The 22,170-nt window shown below is 37.7% G+C and overlaps 3 protein-coding genes across 9 annotated transcripts in view; 1 reads left to right on the forward strand and 2 right to left on the reverse strand.

Moving 5' to 3' along the window:
- Positions 1-209: 209 nt before the first annotated feature.
- LOC105567130 lies at positions 210-8,161 on the reverse strand. 3 transcript variants are annotated; one of them, XM_012021724.1, is made up of 10 exons: positions 7,598-8,161; positions 6,757-7,001; positions 6,510-6,627; positions 6,238-6,400; positions 6,074-6,161; positions 5,575-5,980; positions 3,026-5,445; positions 2,138-2,952; positions 1,267-1,306; positions 210-558 (listed from the first exon to the last, which is right to left on the reverse strand). In XM_012021724.1, the coding sequence occupies exons 1-8, from the start codon at positions 7,673-7,675 to the stop codon at positions 2,916-2,918; spliced, it is 3,555 nt and encodes a 1,184-aa protein (XP_011877114.1). In that variant the 5' UTR covers positions 7,676-8,161; the 3' UTR covers positions 210-558; positions 1,267-1,306; positions 2,138-2,915. The 3 variants fall into 3 exon arrangements, with proteins under 3 accessions (XP_011877114.1, XP_011877113.1, XP_011877115.1); XM_012021723.1 differs by having other exon boundaries at positions 2,138-5,445; XM_012021725.1 differs by having other exon boundaries at positions 2,138-5,445; positions 7,213-7,680.
- Positions 8,162-8,831: 670 nt separating this feature from the next.
- On the forward strand, positions 8,832-16,772 carry LOC105567132 (WW domain-containing adapter protein with coiled-coil). 5 transcript variants are annotated; one of them, XM_012021729.1, is made up of 12 exons: positions 8,832-9,031; positions 9,457-9,490; positions 11,247-11,487; positions 11,789-11,874; positions 12,474-12,554; positions 12,911-13,109; positions 13,465-13,839; positions 14,155-14,381; positions 15,013-15,154; positions 15,674-15,900; positions 15,995-16,122; positions 16,220-16,772. In XM_012021729.1, exons 1-12 carry the CDS (start codon positions 8,994-8,996, stop codon positions 16,296-16,298), a joined length of 1,857 nt encoding a protein of 618 aa, XP_011877119.1. In that variant the 5' UTR covers positions 8,832-8,993; the 3' UTR covers positions 16,299-16,772. The 5 variants fall into 5 exon arrangements, with proteins under 5 accessions (XP_011877119.1, XP_011877122.1, XP_011877118.1 ...); XM_012021732.1 differs by lacking the exon at positions 12,474-12,554; XM_012021728.1 differs by lacking the exon at positions 8,832-9,031 and having other exon boundaries at positions 9,320-9,490.
- A 167-nt stretch (positions 16,773-16,939) lies between these two features.
- Positions 16,940-22,170, reverse strand: part of LOC105567131 (nuclear pore complex protein Nup153) — a 14,354-nt gene continuing 9,123 nt past the window's right edge. The window contains exon 8 of the mRNA XM_012021726.1: positions 16,940-22,084. Within this exon, the coding sequence (XP_011877116.1) occupies positions 22,018-22,084 (67 nt within the window). The 3' untranslated portion in view covers positions 16,940-22,017. The remainder of the gene's footprint in view (positions 22,085-22,170) is intronic.

The raw sequence follows: 22,170 nt of genomic DNA on the forward strand, positions 1-22,170 counted from the left end.
AATTCGTGTAATAAAATTCTTTACTAGTTATTCCTATTAAATCTACTTCTGCAATAACTTCAGAAATATACCTCAGAAATTTAACTTTTACCAGGGTAGATGAGATTACTACTAATTAGTTCCTCTTTCTCTTTTCAACACGTACTTTGCATTATTCATATATTTACTTAATATTTAAATGCAACTATAAAGTAATTTACGTGCATAATATGTATATATACATATTATGCCAATACATATATATATACATAAAATACATATTTCTAAAAAAAGTCTATGGGAAGTGCTTCTTGACCATATGATACGATAATCTATAATCGTACTGAAGCATAACTTAAAACAGCTGTCTCTATACAGACTTCTAATCTCATAGATTATGTCCGAATAACTGTACGAATTACATCACGTTGTGTTTCAACAACTCGGAAGCTTTTAATATGATAATAATTTTCGTATGTCCAATTTTTATTTCAATCGTCAAGATACGAGACTCAGCGCATTATGCAAGCAGTTAAAAATTGGCGACTTCTTCAGGATCATAAACGACAATCAATCACGCTGTAATAAACAAATGCAAACGGTAAACATAATTTCTTTATTACGTTTAAGCTTTTGTGATCCAATACTACTATTTAACAATTTATATCAAATATTCTAATCCAACAAGATGTAAAGAAAATGACATTATAAGTAGATTTATTAATACGTTAATACCTATCCGTATTTAATTATTATTTAAATAAAACAAAATATATATAATTTTTTAATGCCTTCTCTCGTGTAATCATCATACATGAGAATAATTTGAATAATTTTATGAACGTTAATTTATTAGAATATTTATATTCTAGGAAAATCGGATCACAAAAAGCTAGAATATATTCGAGATATCATTGCAAAACTCATTATCTCTAATGCAAGATTATCCAAAACAATATATTGGCACAATTTACATAATCATGAAACTAATAACGAATCAAAGTATTCAATATTTTCTATTTATAAAATAAGTATTACAAATTTATTATTTAAAAATTGATATTTTCCAATTGTTTGTTTCATAGATTTCTCTGTGTCCGTTGCGTTACGAAAAATATTCTCGTAAATCTAAACCATTTATTTCCACGATTACAGCAGAAGCTGATAAATGCGTATTTCATTTTGTCTTTTTTTCTTAAGAAATTAATTATAATGGAAAGAGCAGAGTTTTGAAATGAGAGGTTTTGCAAATAAGAAATTTTTTGCATAAATGTATGTTATACTCACCCACTGTATTATTTTTCATGTTCTTCTGCATATATAAGCTCTGAAAATAAAGTAAAAAATCATTAAGTGTGAGTATTATGATGGTTGAATAATAAAGCACGCTAACTAGTTATTATCATGCCAATAAAGAGTTACTTTCTTACACAATTTCTAATTATCTTCAACTAGATGATTTAGATATTGTAATTGTTCCAATAATTTCACGAAAAATGATTTAAACATTATATGCAAATATGATAGTTTAAATATTACAAAATAGTTCTATGCACACAATTAAATATTGCTTTCTGTACAAAGTACTATTCTTGATATTGAATTTTCTTATGCTTTATGTATAAAATTTAATTTGTTCAAATTAATATATGATAAAGTTGGATAATGTAAAATAAATTAACATTGAAAGGAGCTAACGAACGAGACATTGGTGTCCGTGTTAAAAAATATTTCTATTTATATAATAATACAAACGTTTCGACCTATAATCAGGTCATCTGTTATATGACACACTGCAAAAGCATTGTTATGTACATGTTAACGTTTAATATTAAAAAAATTCTATAATACACTGAAGATGACCTGAGTATAGGTCGAAACGTTTGTATTATTCTTATAAATAGAAATATTTTTTAACGCACCCACCCGTGTCTGGTTCGTTAGCTCCTTTGAACGTTAATTTAATTTGTTCATTATTTGTCTTTTAAATTTAAAGTATATTTCGATATAGAAAGTGACAGGAAGATAATCTTCAGAGATGTGTTGTTTGTTACATCTTGTTGCTCTTGCGTGATGTTTTAAAAATGTAATACACAACAAATATAATAAATAACAATCAAATAATATGATATAAAAATAAATTTAAATATTGAGTTACCTTTTATTTTGTAGCAACTGAGACTCCTTTTTCGAACACTGTATTGATCCAGAATAGATAATTTTGTTAGCGTTTGGAGGGAGTAAAACTATAGATACGATTCTTTTTTATCTTCTCAGATGTTTCTTCAGTGGATGGTAATTTGATACATCTGACAGTCTACTTCTTAATGATATTTGCCTTATGGTCTATGGTCTCGGTTATAATTATTGTGATTTAATCTTAAATTGCTATTAAGATTCATTCAAAATAAAATTATGTCTTATACCGTTGTATAAGATCAAGCAGAATATTCCTTTTACGATATTAAGCGATTTCCTGACGGCAGATAGTGGATATATCCAGTATATATTCCTTAAAAATTCCTTAAAAACTTGATGTAGCTCTCTTGAGGCTGGAAATTTTTCAATATGAACTTTTTCGTAAATATGAGAACACTTCTCGTTATTGTTACTGTCGTTTCTTTCTTTGTAATTTCTTCGGTAAATAATCTGTTACATTCGATAACTTGCGACATAGTGGCATTCACAAACGTACGATCCATATTTCAAATCAATTATCATATTTGAAACTGAATTGAAAGATGACCCAAATCATCCAAGGACGAAAGTATACATTTTACGCAATATGTTGAGGCAGAATCTTTTCTTTGCGATATCAAGTAATTTGTTAGCAATTTTGATGAAATTTTTTCAGATGTATCCTCCAGGATATGAAAGCCTTCAACATCTTGTTTGTTGCAAACATAAAAACATTTAAGGCATCGTTATTTAACTTATCAGGAAGAGTACCGAAATTCCATGGCTCCTTGAAACCTGGAAGAGCGATAGTTGAATTAGTTAACAAAGATATTTGGCATTGTGGTGAAATTTACTACGATTTACTGACATGGGTTTATCAGACTTTGTTGTTAAGTGAGAGGCTACCAGATCTATACTACTATCAATAGTATCATTTTGATTATTGCACAGGACGATTTTTTCGTTCAAAGATGTATCCGTATATACATTGTCAAATTCAAACAGAGGTAGGATGAAATTATTCGTATCATTCGATAATATATCTTCCAAAGCTCCCGTTTGGATATTATCTTTGATATTTTCAAAGTCAATTGTACAATCAGTTTTAATACAATCAATTATTTCACTAGGTTCTTTTGAATTCCTCTCGGAAAAGTCGATTTCAGATGTATAATCTGTACAAAGCTCAGAGGAATGTAACTGTTTGTTTGACATTGAAGTATCGCAATTGCTTCTGCCTTTTTGTTCCTTCATCGTATCTTCGGAATACTTGGGAACGGCTTCGTAATCACACTTTCTTCTATTATCAGAATTGACATGCTGACTGTCCAACGGTAATTTTACAATTTGATCTCCGGTAAATGTGGTTGAGACAGTACACGTGTTATTAGAAGTATTTAGATACTGCATTCTCTTTTCAGCGCTTGTAGTCGTAACGTGTTCGCCAGTATGATTTGTAACATAAATGTATTTATCGTGATCGCTTAACATATAGATTATATTTGTGTCGTAAGGTATCTTGACATCATTTTCATCGGCATTAAACATATTGTGCAAATTGTCTTGTGTCTTCACTGCAGTAACATCATTGTCAGTATACATAAGTTTTTTGGTTGGTACGCCGATTAAATTGTCGTAATTGATTTGGGACTGTTCGGAAGATTCCCGGAAGAAATCCTCCAGAAAAGTTTCACTCTGGGTATTATGTGAGAAATTGATGTGCTCCACATCGTCTACGTAATCAGTCTTTGCTGTCTCGTCAGTTGCCTCTATTTTTAGGAAACTTTTCAAATCGTAATCTACCTCCGCACTTGAACCACTATCGAAGGAATTAATATCAAATGTACAGAATTTCGAGGAAGGTAATATATCGTTTAATATAGAAGAATCGCAATCGGTTCTTTTCTGTGGTTCCTTTATCGTAGTCTTGGAGTATTTAGCGGCACTGTCGTAATCATTCATTCTTACGTTATCAAAATTGACATGTTGATTATACAATGGTGGCTCTGCAGTTTGATCTTCGGTAAACGTGGTTGAAACAGTACACGTGTCATTGGACTTATCTAGACACTGCATTCTCTTTTCAGTGCGCACAGTTGTGATATCGTTATGATTCAAAACATAAATACGTTTATTGCGATCGCTTAGTGTGTCAATTATATTTGTGTCACAAGCCAATTTAATGTCAGTCCCATTATCGTTAAATGTATTATGCAAAGTCCCTTGTGCTTTTGTCGCGGTAATGTCATTGTTAGTAAGTATAAATGGTTTACAATCGATTTCCGTAATTTGTGAGCTATGATTATCTATAGACGTAAATTCCTTTATAAGGTGGTTAATATCATGCGCATAAACAGGCATTGTAATCCAATACTTGTGCGACTTCTGCGTCGCGCTATAATTCGTGCTTGTTGGTAATTCTTGCTTGAAAGAATGCTGATCTGCAATATTGTTTTGGCACGTCTTGAATAAAGATATTGTCTCCGTGGCACTTTCTTCCTGAGCAGTTAATGCTTCCTTATTTTGTGTTACCGAGTTGTTATAAGAACTAGTTGCATTTCCTATTGTCACATACGATGATATACAATTTTCTAATTTACTTTCTTTCAACACATTTGCCGTAACTTTGAACTTTTTAGTATCGTGCTCGACAAACATTGGCGACTTCAAGCAATGCGAGTTGTAATCGTGCTGTTTCTCATCTTCCTTCGCAAATTCCAGACAGGTATTATTCATCTGATTTTTCGTTATGTTCGGATGCTTATCTTTTTGAAGATTAATGTAACAGACATCATTTAACGAAGATCTGGTGTTAACTGAAGTACAATTCTCTGTACTATCACTAATTTTACTGTCATAAATAGGTTTACACTCCAAACGAATTTTTTCTCCTAAGCTCTTTAAGTTTTCATTAGATTCTTTAACGTCGGCACTCACGAGCTTGCCTGAATATTTGATATGCTTTTGACTTTTCATGATCTTTTTCATGAATCTCAAACATTCCGAATTTCGTTGAGTCTTTTTCCTTTTTCCTTTGCAAGGAATGCTAATTTCATCGTCTCCAGTTAAATCAATTATTACAGGTTTCCTTGGTTTTTTCCTTATCTTTTTCAATGGCTTAAGGCTTTTTGATCCCTTTTTTTGTAGATAAGTTTGATCCAAAGACTTATCTTCATTATTTGGCAGCGTATTATTGTTTCGAAAACCACCTAAACATTTTTTTACTTTTTGCTCAGATGTATCCCCTTTAGAGTTGCTCCGCTGAAATAACGAATTCGTCTGGTGTTTCTGAAAAAGCAGTAGTCCGAATGTCAAAATCTACATTATACTTGTTAATAAATGCAAATACTTTGTGCATAATTTGGACAAAGCGCTACTAATAAAGAAATTTAAGTAAATCCTTAGAAGATATATTACCTGCGACTTTGAACAGTTCTGATCGGCAGACATTGTCTTGGTACATTGTAAACCTGTAGAGTTATCCATCTTGTCTTGAAATAGCAGGAATTGTTTACGGACTAGCTCTATATCAAATCGATTTGATTGTATTAACCATAGTGTTTCATTCTCTTGACCCATAGGTGGTCTAGGCACAAATTTCAATAATTCGTCTTGTAATTCCGGCATACGCGACCCTAGTAGCATCAGAGCTAACTCGTTAATTCTCTCTTTTTTGTCAGAAAGAATTTTCTTCTCCTTGAGAGTTAAATTCATCTCTGTTGTCTCTTCCATTTTTATCCACATTTTGAAGGCGAGTAAATATCTGATATAAGCTACATCGGTTATAGAAGTCGTCTTTGTTTTGAGATTAGTAAAGCTCTTCCTGTGTAGAGTGAAAATAACATGCTGTATTAACTCATTATCTATGAGACATTGATCAATTTACTAGAATGGGTTTCCAAAAATATTTACGTACGTAAATATATGATTGCAGACTTTTGTATATTTTTCTGTTGTGTGTTTAATTCTAAGTAATACCCTGAAAATATGCTCTTCCGAGTTATCTGTAAACAGTTGAACAACATTAGCTATCGGCATGGCCAGCTCGTATTAAATCAGTCAATTTTCGTTAACACTCACTTAAGTATATGTACAATGCTGCAAGAACCTTTGCAGCAATTTTAGAAGAATCTCTAACGTGACTAGAAGTTCTTTCTTCCATTGAAGTTTTCAACTCTAGGTCTATGTACACATTTAACAAAGCTGATATTTTATTTAAATATTGACTATGATCAGCCGTGTCCTGAGAGAAAAAAGGAGAGAGAAAAAAAGAAGAGACGAAAGATTAACGATTACATTCATATACTCGAGTCTGTAAGATGAGATAAAAAGATAACTGGGATTCATAATACCTGTTTTATGTCAAGCCAATAAAAGTGAAAGAATATCAACATTTTATTAATATGGTTTTTTAAATTAATCTCGTCGCTAAATTTGACACTGCTCTTTGCTAGGCTAGAAAGGACATTCCTGAAATATGCCAAGTACACATCTTTCATATACCTCTTCCAACTGCCGACATGCGAAATCACTACTTGCAAAAGATTTAGCAATCGAACGTCGAATCGGATCTTCAGAATTGATGTGAAATAATCTTACTGGGTGTAGAGCGAAAGCAATCGTTCGAGGTGTTGATAGTTTCTACTTCCTGCGCATGAACATATGGCTTTATTGAATTTTGGTAACCATGGGAAAACTTCGATCCTGTTGCTATCTTCCAGTCTGATATCTTCCAGTTGTTGGTTCTTTGAACATGCCTTTGTATTTTTACTTCTTTCCCGCCTAGAATTTGTATCCATAACGGTATCTTCCTCTGTAGCTCTGTAGCTTACGGCATAAATTCTCTGCAATTATAGGAACACTTGTAGCGTACACGACGCAATAATCAATTGTAATGCTTTGTTTAACGAAGTGTCTTGTATCGAAGTTTGTACGGAGAGATGCGATTACTGCCACCACTACAATTACTATAATAGTTACAAGTGTGTGCGATAAAAAAAAGGTAACGATATAAAAGAAATTTACTCAACTGTCAAACTTAAAAAGTTGTGTTACCTTAGTATAATTGTTTCTACATGTTCAATACTTATAACGCATGTAAACGAGTTTCGTTACGCAATATTAACGTCGTGGAAAATAATCTGCGAGCCGCACAGATTCGGGATGGCAGAGCGGCGATTATATGTCACATGAATTGGCGCTATATATACAGTAATTGATGGAAGAGCTAAATTATTAGAACTGGAGCAGTAAATGATAGAGCTATATATATACATCTCTCTCTCTCTCCGAGGAAGATACGGAAGAGAGAGACTGTCAACATTTCTCCGGCACCGGATGTGACAGGCGCGTGCACTGATAATTGGCACGCGGCGAGAGATGAAGGGGAAGCGATCGCAAAGCCGCCCGCGCGAGAGCGGGGGAGAGACCCTGGTCTTACAGTGTTTATCCCGGACTTGCGACGTGACGACGACCCGCCGTGTCCTCTTCGCGTGTCGCGGCCTGTCAATGTGGACATCGACCTATAGCATGGACCGCGCGAGGCCTACTTTACGGTACGAGACAAGGTCCTCGGAATCGAGGATAGCAAGTGGCCGCGGACTACCTCGGCCCCTATCGGACAGCCGATTAACAAAGGACAGATACTGGCCGCGCGCGCCCGCCGTCGTTCTTTTACGTTGAGACACACTTTCGACGTGCGCCGCGCAGTCCATGCTACAGGATGATGAACGTGGAGGCCCCTCTTCCCGGTTGAGCGAGTTCTCTTCCCTGCCGAGTGCCTCTTCCGGGTCGCGTCCGGATCGCGGCGGAGCGGACACTCCCCCTCCCCCGTGTCGCAGCTAAATCGCTCCGCCGAGGGGCTGCGGCATCTTCGAGGCTCGCGGACCGTTGAACGCGCAGGACGGGACGCGCTCGTGCTCGCTCGTTAATCGCTGCCGACGGCGATGACACGCTTCGCTCGCTCGCTCGCTCGCTCGTTCGTTCGTTGCGCTGCGCCGCGTCGCGCTGCGTCGCGTCGCGTCGCTCGGCCGCCTGCGTCAAAACGCGCCGCCTACCGACCGACGCTCGCGGCTCGCGCGCAGCCCGAGGCTCGCCGCTCGCGCAGCTGCGCCGACGCCGGAGCTCGACGCCTCGCGTCGCGCCTGCTGCGACGCCGCGCCGTGCGCCCAAGCTGCGCGCGCACCGCTCGCCGCCGTGTCGCGATCGTCGCATCAGGTGCGTGCCGATCTTCGCGACGACTCGCCGATACTCGTGCGAAATTTAATTCCGTCCAGGAGACGCGCTCTCTCCCCATAACGACGTTCGCGGAAAATTGACGGGCCGGCGCGAATTCAGCTACGCAAAATCCCCGGAGTAAGTTTCCCACGCGCGGGGAGAACATGGACACGTGGAAGTTCGCGGCCGACGGGAATTTTCGCGTTCGCCGCTGCACGTAGTACCCTCGGGGGAGCGGAGGGGGAACCTATGCTCGCGCGTCCACGAGTCGGCGTTCGCGAAAACGATTGGCGCGGCGACGCGCGACGCACGCGTACGTAGACGCGTACGCGTGTGCATTCGCGGGGATTAAACGGCGGTGTCCGCCGCGCGCGCGCGCGCGCGCCCCCGTGCCCCACGTCCCTGGACGTGAGCGCAGCTGCCCCGGCAGCGGGGCGCGCGCACGCCGTCGCACGAGCGCGTCGCCCGAGTCGTCCGGCAGCGGCCGAGCACGTATGTGACATGGCGTCCGGGTAGAAAGAAAGTTAACTGCTAAATAAGCGTTAATGTTGTTTTTATGACACTGACCGACCGAAAAGGGAACATCCGAGGCCGCGAATTTCCCACAGACACTGGCATTGATGGTAATGCATACGAGGAAACAAAGGATCAGCGATGGGTAGGGCTCTACCGTCAAATACCCGATACTGACACGACCAATATATCTCTCTCTCTCTCTCTCTCTCTCGCTCTTGGCCTCGCTCTCCGTCTCCCTCTCGCTACCCGTTTCTCTTACTCTCGCTCTCCCCCTCTCGCTTGCTCGCTCTCGCCCTCTTTCTCTCTGCACCAGCTCGCCTCACCTCTCGTCACCCGACATCCGTCCATTCGCCCGTACGACCCGCTCGACCGTACACACGCATCGCAGCACTCACTGCCACGAATCCGCGCCGCACGACGTCCCGCGGCACGAGCAGTTTCCACGATGGGAATCCGCTCGGGCGCCGTTCCCCGTGGAAACGACCGCGACGGCGGCGGCGGCGGCGGCGGCGGCGGGCACCGCGCCACGACCTCCCTCGCTCACGGCCCGTTGTCTTATGGTTCCAGGTACTTCGAAAAGCAGCCTGCCCATCCCTATCAGGTAAATATCAGCCACCACCGAGGCGATTGGTGGATCTAGGATACGGCGAGGGGAGGGGGAGGGGGAGGGCTGTGCGTGTGTGATAGTTTTCTCGCACGGCGGGCCAGCCTCACGTCGTCTGGTTCGCCATCGCCATCGGCCTCGTCGTCGTCGTCGTCGTCATCTAGCAGCACGGCCAGTAGTCTCGCCCGCGGTTCCGCGTCGTTGCCCGCGCGACACGTCCGAGGACGGGGGAAGGAAGACGGGGAGAGAGAGATGAGATCGCTCCGGTTCTCGCGCGCTGGACACGGCGCCCAGCCGCGGTGACAGCACCCGTCCGCGCGGACGAGCCCCAAAGTTCGTATTCGGCACCGCGGCGGGGAGGATCCAGGACCGCGGGGATCGCTCGCGGCCCGCCGCCGGGAATCGATAATCCACGACGTCCGGACGGTCGCGTACGTTCGCGCCCGCCCGCCCGCCTGGGCCTCATCTCGTCTCGTCTCGTCTCGCGTCGCGCGTCGTTTCCGCGAGGTCGTCTTTGTCGTCGCCGCCGCCGCGATCCCTCGGGCTCCGATCTTTTTTTTTTCTTCTTTTTTTGTCCCCCCTCGCGGTCGGCGCTCGGCGAGGCGGACGCGATCGTTCACCAGGTTCGCGCGGCGCCCCCGCGTCGTCGTCGTCGTCGGGCGATCGCGATTGGCTTAATCGTCGGTAATTCGCTGCATTACGCGCAAGACTTGGCCCGCGAGCACGGCCGAGCCCGACGGGCGAGAGGAATCTCGGCTTGGACGAGTGACATTTCGATCAATGACGATACTTCGCCTGCTCCTTCCGCCAGACGCGTCACCGCGATGCGAATAATCGAGGTACCTTGCGGACACGTTTACGCCGTAATTGGCTCGCGGGAGAGTCGTCCCGCTCTCGCTCCTCATTGATCGACCGCGCGACGTTCGGCCTCTCCCGGGGGCTGGGGTGGTGGTGAGCGGGCCAAATGTACGCGCTCGCCGTACCCGGAGCGGACCGCGCGAGACGAGCGGGGATTCAGTCGCGGTGCCGTCCGATTTTCACGCCCGACGCGAAATCACTTCCTGCCAGGTCTTGTAAACATAACCTCACTTCTCGGAAAATCAATAATTTATTCTAGCGGGTGATACGCGAGAGATATTCGGGGCCCCACGTCGGCGGGGCACCCGCTCCGGACCCTCGCGCGCCTCGACGGCCCCCGCCCGGTCGCCGCGTCCCGTATTCCGCCGGAAATGACCGCGAGCGCGACGATCCGGCAGCTTAACGGGCTCCTTTGTGCACGGGCGAGATTTGGGCCAACACGTCCGTCTTCGCGGCACGCCGTCGAGGAGTATTCGCGTTGCCGAGTGTCCACCGGCGCGAGGAGTGCTCGGACGCGCGACGGGAGTCTGTCTTTAGAAACGGGTGGAATTGCTGTTGCGGTAAGAGCGATTGGGCGCCCGCGAGGGATGAGAGATTTTGCAGAATTTGCACAGTCACTTTTACCGCAACGCCGTCGAATGTCCGACCGCTCCGTCGAATTCCCCTCGACGTCGCTGGGGCCCAAGTCGGTGCGGCTCTCGCGCGCACGTTCTCGCAGACTGCCACTAGATCGAGAGACGGCCAGTCGTTGTCGAGCCTCCGTTAACATTTAATATACATTTTGAATAACGAACTTGTATGTTGAGAATGAGAAAAGTAAGCGAACAACACCTCGGCATGTCTGTTTTGTCTGTATTACATTATGTGCAACCCCACATGTGTGGTCTGATTGTAGAACGCAAAGTACAGCAGTTCTAAGGGTGGCTATTCCTCCTCGACCACGTCATCGGACAGTCGCTACGAGGGACGTATGCGCGACTCTCCAAATGGTAACTCTTACAGTCCAGCCGGCAGCTTGGGAATGGGCATGGGGACGGACCGGGACAGCCCTCGGAATTACACATCCAAGCCTCTTTACAAGAAGGAGAGAGAAAATAGAGACTATAAACTATCCTCCTCTAGGGACAAGTATTCCGGTAAATAGCTCTTGTTTGTCGCCTCCCCCCGACATTCTGCGTAGAGAGAAAGAGAGAGAGAGAGCTTTTACATATCTACGATTGCCCGACAGAAGAACACGTCCACGTAATATCATTGAGTCTAAATTCGTAAATTGTAGCGTGTTGATTGTAACGCACAGCCGATGGTAGCTGCAAAGTAACGAGATTCTCCTTTGATTTATGTAGAATCTCGTCTCGCTCTCCTCTCTTCTCTTCGGTATAAAAACAGAATTGTCTCTTAACATTCTCGGCTGTAACACGCTTGCTTGCGTATGTGTAGATTGTGCACGATCCCTAAAAGACAAGAGAAGCCGCGAGAGCAGGGATTCAGAACACAGGACCAACCACGATAGGAGTAGTGGGGAGGTGAGTATCTGCCCAGCATTAATATCTCATTTAATGACTGACGAATGTAATTTTGTTAACTATACGTGCTTCAATCTTTCAGAGAGTTCAAAACGTTTATTACCGTGTATATGACGAATCTTTACTTATCAAGTGTAAATTTGCTTTTATTTACTACCTCGTTTACTACATATATATTGTGTGCATGAAATCATAAATGTTATTATTATTATTATTTATATTGTTTTCAATTTGGATTATAAAAGATGTTAAACCAGAAAGAGCAGAGTAACTTGCAAACTTTTTAGGAAAGATTTTGAATATACGTGACATATAAATTGCAAGTGTCGTACAAAAATAGATATCTATTTAGGCATGTGCAGTCGTATCATAAGTCTGGTTTTATTAAAAACAAATTCCAACGTGCAAATGTAAATGTGTGTGGGCTGTCAGATAATTTGCATATGGTCACAGTCCGATGAATTTACAAACTTACTGAACATTGCTAAAAGAGAAGCATTTGATATGCATCATTGCGTGCCTTCTTTAGATCGAATATACTTTTTTTTGGATGCATGCACCATAATAATAATAATAATAACATTTGTTCACATCTATAGATCTTACATCCCTTAAAATTATCATCAAATTCATCAAGAGAATCTTCATCCCAGAGAAAACCATCACACAATTCCTGTCAGGTCAGTGTAATATAACTACATTCCTTTATCAGCTGGCATCAGCTGATATCAGCTGGAAATTCAAAATTCTAAGTAAAGGATAAAATGATGCCATTCAATCATTACTCATTCATTCAAGTATATTAACACATTTGTAAACTTCAATTAATTAAAATGTTATACGCTAACATCCTGTTTCTATACATTTCTACTTATAATCGTAATCTGACTAACTCCACATGTATGTAACTCAATATCTTAATAGCCTCAAGAATACGGACGAATATAACTTCAACTTTTCGAACAAGTTTTGGAATCAATTCAAATACTTCCCATCTATTCAATCGTTTCCGGAAATTTTAGAACAGTCTGTTTAGGATAAACGTGGTGATGAGCGAGGAGGTGCAACGGAACGGACAGCCAGATTTGGCGATTGGTCAGAACATATGAGTTCGTCGGGAAAGAAGTATTACTACAACTGCAAGACGGAGGTTTCTCAATGGGAAAAACCACGGGAGTGGATTAGTCGAACAGATAATCGTCAACGCCAATCTAGTGACTATTCCTCTAGGTCAAGTACGTCTAAATTTTCATAATTTATTAAATACGAGGTATAAAATGTTAGGTATGATGAGTGCCAAAGAACAGCCAAGTAAATGGGTTCTCGTCAAGGTAAAAGTATGACCATTAACAAAATTTGGCTTTTCTGTGATTTCATATTTATAATTTAGATATTTATAGTTGCAAAAATGCGTTACAGGAAAGTTTCTATGAATAACTTACGAATGAAATAAGTATTTGTTTAATTTTTCTTATCGTACTTTCTTCAAACTGGATACATCCTGTAGTTCATCTTGTATTTATTAATTAGAATACTTTTTGCCTTGTGTGAAATGTACAAGACTACCAAACCTGAAATTTTTCTGGGCAGGTCATGATAAACATTCCAACTCGCGATCAAATAGCAGTAGCAGTATGCGAGATGGTAAATCGTCGCGACAGTCTGACAAAAGAGAATACTGGAGTTTATGTAGCGCGAGCGGCGGTGGCAGTAGCAGAGATGATGTTTCCGCGAGAGAGAGGGAGCGGGAAAAGGAACGGGAAAGAGAACGAGAACGGGAACGAGAACGTGAACGAGAGAGAGAACGAGAGAGAGAATCTAGAGAATGTAGAGAAGAAGTTAGTGTAGAACGTCAAACTCAAGATATGGATATCTCGCCAGGCGATTCTACACCAACTTCGGAACCTCTGACATCGTCTTGCGCTCACGATCCACTGCCACAAGGCCCCGTTCTCCTGGCCGCTGGTACGGTTTTCTTTTGCTCGTTGTACGCAAGATCAAGTATACAGAGAGTGTAACATTGATTTCCTGTAGAAAAGAAAAGTTTCAAGTAAAAACTATAAGATTTAGATTTTTTTTCATGACAATGTGTTATGATAATTTTATCGTACACGAAACATTTCGTTTTTGAAAAATTGTAACGATTATTGTCTTTGTGAACTTTATTTTTTTTACAATGAAATTTATAAAGCTTGATTTCATTTGATTTTAATATTAACTTGTTACATTTGTACATGCTTCAACCGTTGTAAATTTCCGATATCTTTATGTCCTCGTTAGCGTTACCTCGGTTAACATCACATCCATCGTCAACGACACCGCAGGCAACTGGAAAACTTAGTTCGCCTACGCAACAACAGGGAAGCAGTAACGCTCCGGGACCACCGGTGTCACTGGCAAATCTCCCAAGACTACTACTATCACAAATTACGGGCAACAAAGAACCAGACATCACACCACAGAAGGCATTACAGACGATTCAAACAGCTATCTTGCTATCCCGACAAGTAAGGGAATATTTGAACCACTTGAATTTTGTCGAGATGAATAACACTTCATCTGTCATGATTGGCAATTTGTGCAAGACATGATAGGAAAAAGTATTTTCTTTTTCTTAATTTTTCCCTATTCTTCATATTCTTGTACAGAAATATCTTCAATTATCACTGTATGTCTTTCTAATTTGTTAGCTTATTACAAACGTGAAGTTTGTTTTCCTTCAAACACACAAACAAAAATTTTGGGACAAGCTATTATCTTTCAGAGATGTTTTTAATTTTTCTAAAATGTTTAGAGATATATAATTAAATGAGTAATATTTCTTTTAAAATAAAAATCAATTAGAATAATGCAAAACGTAAGATTTTATTATCAATTTATCAAGTTAAATTATTACTTGTCTATATTGTTGGATTTATCATGAGAATTTCATAATTATTCAATCATTAACATATTTAAGAATCTTGTAATAATTTCTGAATAAATACCTATTATAGCTTTAGCCTTTTAAGTACATACATTTGTTATTACAGAGTGGTGTGATTCAATTACTTTTACATATTTATTGTCTTTGCTCTTTCTGTATTAAAAACATTGGAAATAATACTCATACTGTTATATGCTTGTCTTTCATTGTAGCAGTCTGTTAGTGGGGATCGAACCAATACTGGCAGTGATGTGATGGTTCCATTAAAAGTTGATACAAGTGGCAATATTACCAGCGAGGGTCCACCGACTCCGACACATTCGGAAACCCAGGATTGTATTGACGCTCGAAAATGTAAGTCTGCCATTTATTGTTGTATAAAAACCTTGAGAATGCTTATTTTACAAATAAGTAACTGTTTGCTTTTATGTCTAATGCATTCTTTTACAATATATAAATTATTTGCCATTACATAGCTTATTGAATTCAAATAAATGCTTACATTCTTACGTCAGCTATAACACATTTAGTTTCCATTTAATCTGTAATACTAAGATTGAATTTAAAAACAGTTGCTTGGTAAAATAAAATTCTGATCTTTTAATCAACTTTAGCACCAGATAAAATTGGCCATCGTTATTGTAAACGTATTAAAATGATGAAAAAAAAATTTTGTTAGTATATAATTAAAATGTAATATAAGAAGCAAACTAATATGTTGATAAAAAATTAGCGTAGTTCCTGAAACGATATGTCGAAATAAATTATTATTTGAGATCATTGAAATATCTTTTATCTTCGTTTGCATGATTTTAAAAGATTTTATTTTATTATTTCATTATATGTAAATATATCGTGTCTTCATTTTAATAGTGACAAGTCCTGGGGGAACGAATTCTGGAGTACAAGGTCTGAGCTCCTTGCAAAGTCTCAGTACATTAGGTTCCCTTGGAAATTTGAGTAATACAGGAGGTTTACAAGCATTATCAAGAGTACAGCCTCCTTTAACACCTTCTTTAACACCATCTCTCGCTAATCATTATCGGGAAGACTTGACGCAGCATGTGCGTGCTTTTCCCGCTGATATTCTCGAAAAACAGGTGAAAATTCTTTCTATTTCATAAATATAATGCGTCCCTGCTGCGTAAGTAAGTAAATGATTTCATAAATTAAATTTATAATATTTATGTGCAGGCACAGAAACTTAGTGAGGAAGCACATACAATGGGCAGTTTGCAGTGTACGAGAGTGTCCGCAGAGTTGAAGACGGCACGATCGATAGTGAGGCTGACAGAAATCCAGGCAACGTTACAGGAACAAAGGTAAGTACCCCACGTTGTTATAGTATATTTAATAAGTGTACGATAAAAGGATTATTCATGAATTTTTGTTACCTCGCTTGTTTACTTGCTATTTTAGGATATTATTCCTCCGTCAACAAATTCAAACACTGGAGGAGTTAAAATCCCAAAATTCCTTCATGTCTGACGATTCTTAGTGTAAGAATCTTTATAAAATAATTATGATTACAATCTATAATTAATTCAAGCAAAATAAAACATGATTATTAATATTCTCATTAATATTGAATAATTAAGATTGTACCTAAATTATAATATCGTAATAGAAGTGATATATAGCGAATGAACATGGGCTGCTCAGAGAGGATCGGCTGTTCCATTTATCAGCCAACGAGTCTTAATAACTAATTATTGAATTTATTAGTGAATCCACCTCTCTGAGAAGCACAGCAGGCCTATCCAAGTCGCAAACACAACAGTAAATGATGATTAGAAAAACGAATGAATTTTATCAGTTCAATGCAAACTGAATTGTATATCTGAATTGTCCACATCGTCTTGTATTTACCTATGTTATTCGTGTCAATGTTTCATATCCCAAGTTTAAGCGGCATTTTAACTAGTTGAAACATTTTTGTTGTAAATCTCGGAATAAAATTCGTGCCACAAGTTTTAATACAGTTCTTTATCAGCCATAGTCTCACTTACCTAATCTCCTGAATTTTTCGTTGAGAGGGAGAGAATCGCTTGTAGAGAACTTATACTAAATACATTTACACACATATTAAATATGACACGGGGAATTATATATTTTACATTCAGATTTGTGTTCGATCTCCAATCATTTTATTACAGGGTTTTTTGACATTTGTAGAATGTATCATCGCTGAGCAAGTATTGATATATTATTATACATGCTCCCCTATTTACATCGTGTAATTAAAAAGTATAGCAATGACGAAATTTTTAGAATAACAAATGGCCACCATTTAATTTCTAATATGTAAATAGCAGAATCAGAGTGAGTATTATTTACGAACGACATAATTTTATGCATGGCAAACTTTTTGAGTTGATAAGAACATTATTGTATCGAAACTATGGATCTAAAATAAAAATACGCATTTTTTATATTATAATATTACAGATAACTCGTTTTACTTTATTCGTAATCTCCCCTATACAACTGTGAAGAAACACAAGTAAGATTTTGTTATGTTGTATCCATAATCCTAGCGTTTAACAAACGTAGCACTGTATATGAAGTAGTCGATAGTATCGCGAATTGTAATCGTTATTTAAAGAGCTATATTGTTAAGGAATTCTTTAATGAGGTATTTTGAACCGTTTTTCACACTGTATAACTTATTTATTTGAATAAAATTCTGCTGGTTAATGAAAAAAAAGGGGTATATTGAACGAGAATATACTGAAAAGAATTGTTTGCATATCGTACTGTTGAAAATCATCCCTTATCTTTTGAAATAGATTGTTACAACAGTTTGTAGAGCGATATATAAATGTGTATATGTATACAATTTAGGATGTCAAAAACCACGAATGTGATACGATAATTCACAGTAGGTATCTCTTATTTTGTATATTTCTTTGAGGAACTGTCAAGGAGCGATTCTACTACTTACAAGATTAAAACAAAATGAAAGAACGTATTCGTAACATACTTTACTTTATCTAAACATCAGGAATTGCGATTGAATTTATGTTCTAACGTTAGATTATTTTTGACCTAAAGAATTTTGATATGGATCTGCACACTTCGTGATTTTTCCTACATATATACGTACTAGGAAAATTATTTTAACGTATTTATATAAGCGTGTGCACATGCTATAATAAAATTCTTTAGTTCAAACCGATAGTCACTAAATGCCCTCCTCTATACCTCTTTTGTTTCTAAATATAAAATAAAACTATATAACCCAAATTCTTCAACATCGTATTTTACTTGGTATTTTTTATATATCCTATATATTTGTATATATATTATATATAATTTATCGTATAATTATATGATTATTTATGTATAATCATATAATTACATGCGCGAATACATAATTATATAATCGTTATGGCTAAACAGAGGAGATTAGTATTAAGAGTAGTACTCATAATCATGTATCCTATACGGTGTTTCTCAACACAAGCTCCAAGTAACTCTTAAATATTACAAATGCTATCCATTAAGGCAATGTCACCTTTATTCATTACAGATAAATCGAACCTTAACTCCTCAGAGAATCGATACTGCTCTTTGCGTTTCTGCTCCACAAAAAAATTCCGCATATGTTACATATACTTTTATTGTTATTATTGCGAGTATTATTGACGTCGCTTATGTCTATACATTCTGCATCAAATTAAAATGCATTTAACAAATTTACCGTATCATCTTAAAGGAAGAAATTCTGGCTTACACAGCTTTAAAGATACTTTTTCGATGAAATAATATTTATTTATATATTATATTTATATATGTATATAAAAAAACCCTTTTAATCACCGTAAGCGTATTTCGTCGACTTTGCTTGTGCGAATAAAGATGGCTTTTCTTACACCTTGCATATTACATATTTTAATAAGTATCTTTCGAATTGTTCTATGATTCATCGGTTGAGAAACACCAATGCGGTTTTTTTTTCGTATCAACTAATGTTACATCATGTCATGAGAATGTAACGGCATCCCCATAGCACCTGAAGCATACAGTGAACATTCTCCCACGTATTATTTTATTTAATTACAGTCAGTCATTGGATTTATTTCATAACAAACTCCCTCATTTCTTTATTAGATAATTGCTTAATGCATTCTCGATAGATATTCAGAAAAATTCAGTACAATGCATAATTTCCAATGGACTAAGATTATAATAAGGCCTCAGAATATTTGACATATTGTAACACCCCATGGCTCATAGGAATATTACATAAAAGTACGTAGTCATCATAAAACCTTGGTGTTCCTGTTGGTGTAAAAAAAAAACTATTGCGTAAAAGAATATAGATTCTCTAATGCGTTTTATAAGCCTGAAAATAATATTATCTATGATTTTATACATGGTATTAAATTATCTTTTGTTATGCAATTATACGAATTTATTATACATAAAAGACATCGAAAAGAAAATTTCTATCAGATATGGGATGTTACATATCTACTGTGTTGAACATTTTTAATGCAGTACTCTTCAGATATTTATGCAAACATATTACAATGGAGAGTATATAAAGTGCTACAAAACAATTCCAATATGCTTTATAGTCGTTTAATACATCTACGTTACACGTTCATTATGTATTTGTAAGGCCATATACGAAATTTAATACAAAGATATTGCCTCTCTAGACAATATACTCGATATATTGATTAATTTGGAAATTTGTCTATTCATAGACAAATGGACGACACAGCCTCAACAGAGAATGTTCACAGTGTAAGACAGCAGCACAGACATATCTCAGCGCAACCTCCCTTTACCATTAATTATATCATCCTCATTTTGCAATCGTGTGAAGCAGAGTCTTATTCGATTACGTTCAAAAGATCCTTTGTAGATATTATTATTAGGTATGGGAGTCCACTTAAAAACTAAAATAAATTTCACCTATGTGATTTGTTTTAAATTATCAACTATTTATCGGTACACACGTTCGATTAACTTTACACATACCTGCATCACAGAGTTTCCTTGAAATCACCCATACACTGGCATTACGTATTTAATCAACATTGTTTACACGTTAAATGAAAAATGTATCTACAAAGGGTATTTTGACAGTGTTAAAAATACAAGATCTACATAGAAACTATATCGTATGAATTTTTGCCTCTTAACAATGTACAGAACTTAATGTTTATACATGTAAATATTACATAACAACGGATAAACAATGTTTAACAGAATGTTTTGTACCTAGGTGTCTACTATGGCATAAGATAGGTCATGTGCCGAGTTATTCTTGGCTACTGTCAAGTCTAAGCCAATATTATACACAACTAGTCTGTTTTTAAATAAGATGCGCATGATTTCAATGATATATTAATCATTACTACACGCCATCTAACTGCTTTTCGCTTTAGGGGCTTCTAAAAAGAATGGTTTATACTGCCTATTTCAAAATTATATAAATTCATGTCATTCTAAGAATTGCACTTATAGAAATTATTCTAACACGTTGTATTATAATAAGAGATATCGAAGAGTTTCTTACATAATAAAAATTGGTAAATTAAACTTTTTATTATTTGTAAACAATTGATAGATTTGTAAAGATTTTAAAAAATGTTATTTTTATTTTATTTTCAGATTTTTATTCATCTTAACAACATGTACAGTGATACAAATGAATAGACCTGTTCACTATTTCAATTTCATTCGAATCAAAACCGAATTAAATCACATCTTCATTATCCAAAATAATAGAAACTTTTTAGAAACCCCATAGTAATGTATCCTCATTCAACATATTCCTTCTTTCAAATTTAGCTCACTCACTCTATGGTAAAACACACAACAATATAATATAATACCTATCAAAATGGCATTCAGTATTTTCTTATATGATTATTTCATTCAATATATAAAAAAAATATATAATTTCGACTACTCAATGGAAACGTTCAGTAATCGTCAGTTTGTACTATCCGAATGCCATTTTCGTGTATATTACACTTTTCCTGGACTAGTTCTACAAAGATTGTGTAGGGCTGCCCATGAAATTCTAATTGAAATATAATTAATACCTATATATACGTGTATGTGTAAATAGTGGGACTTTATTGATATATAGTCAGTTCACAATGCTCGTAATGTCGATATAAAACCATGTATTATAATTATAAATGTCTTTAGACTGGCATCGTAAATACTAAGATGATTAAATTTAGTTACACATAGAACCGTGTAAATTTTTGGGAAAATAATATAAACTCGTATCGAAAATGAAAATCTAATTCATAACAGTAAACATAAAAGTTCACAATTTGTAATAAAATGTCTACGCAAGATGAAAAAGCTCAACATTTTATATAACGAAAAAAATATTCGAGGAAACATTACTTTTGAAAGTTTAAGCAAGGTAATGTACTATGAGACGAAAGTATTTATGAAATAATATTACATAAAATAAAATTGATTTAAAATTATTATAAGAATGTGTTTTTTGTTCTCTCAAACTCATCTTGTCTACTTGAAAATTTTTCTCGTTAAAATGTATCAAAAATATTTAAGTGTACTTAATTGTTTTCATCTATGTTTAGTTAAAAAAAAAAATACGATGCCTGCACATGTAGTACGTCGAAATTAAACCTAACAAGTTTCGCATCAAGACCCTTCTACAAAATGTGCTGTGAGCTGTGACTGACTTATACTTACCTGAACGGGTGGCAATCTCCCACTAGTATTTATCTCCAATTGCACACATTAAGTGCTAATTAGTTTTCTTCATCGAGGTACTTTTCGATTTCGGCAAATATGTATGCTATCTTGAGTACGTCATGTCGATACATCGTGTCCAATTTTTTGGTAAGGTCTCAGTAATGCAACGCCATCACGATTCACTGGCTTCATGCCAACTCCAAGATATTATTTTCGTTATAACTTGTATAATTTAAATAATTTATAATTTACATTTCCTGTAGACTGAGAGACAGAGAGTAAGAGAGAAAGAGAAAGAGAGAACACAAGTGGTTGTACGCAAGCATGTTCGGTTAGCTTCGGGTTACTATATTACAAAGATGCTTGGTATATACCACCACATTGCAATTGATTGATGTATGACAGATTTTCATTGTACATCATTTTATATTTAATTAGTTTAATGTAGACACACTCAGATACACAGACAGACGTAAAGACGCACCTGAGTGTATGCTTGAACGTGTTGTTATATCTCTCTACCGCGCGCATCTACGAAATGCTTTTTTGATTTTCCGTGGTGCTGGTGCCGATTGAGGTGGAGCGCTGTAAAGTGAAATATATTATTTAGCACATATTCCGTCAAGTACTTACAGGCGTAAAGGCCTGTGTCCACGATGCTAGAACTTGGT

This window comes from Vollenhovia emeryi, unplaced genomic scaffold, assembly GCF_000949405.1.
Source record: "Vollenhovia emeryi isolate VEMERY1.0 unplaced genomic scaffold, V.emery_V1.0 DF939140.1, whole genome shotgun sequence".
NCBI classification, from domain to species: domain Eukaryota; kingdom Metazoa; phylum Arthropoda; class Insecta; order Hymenoptera; family Formicidae; genus Vollenhovia; species Vollenhovia emeryi.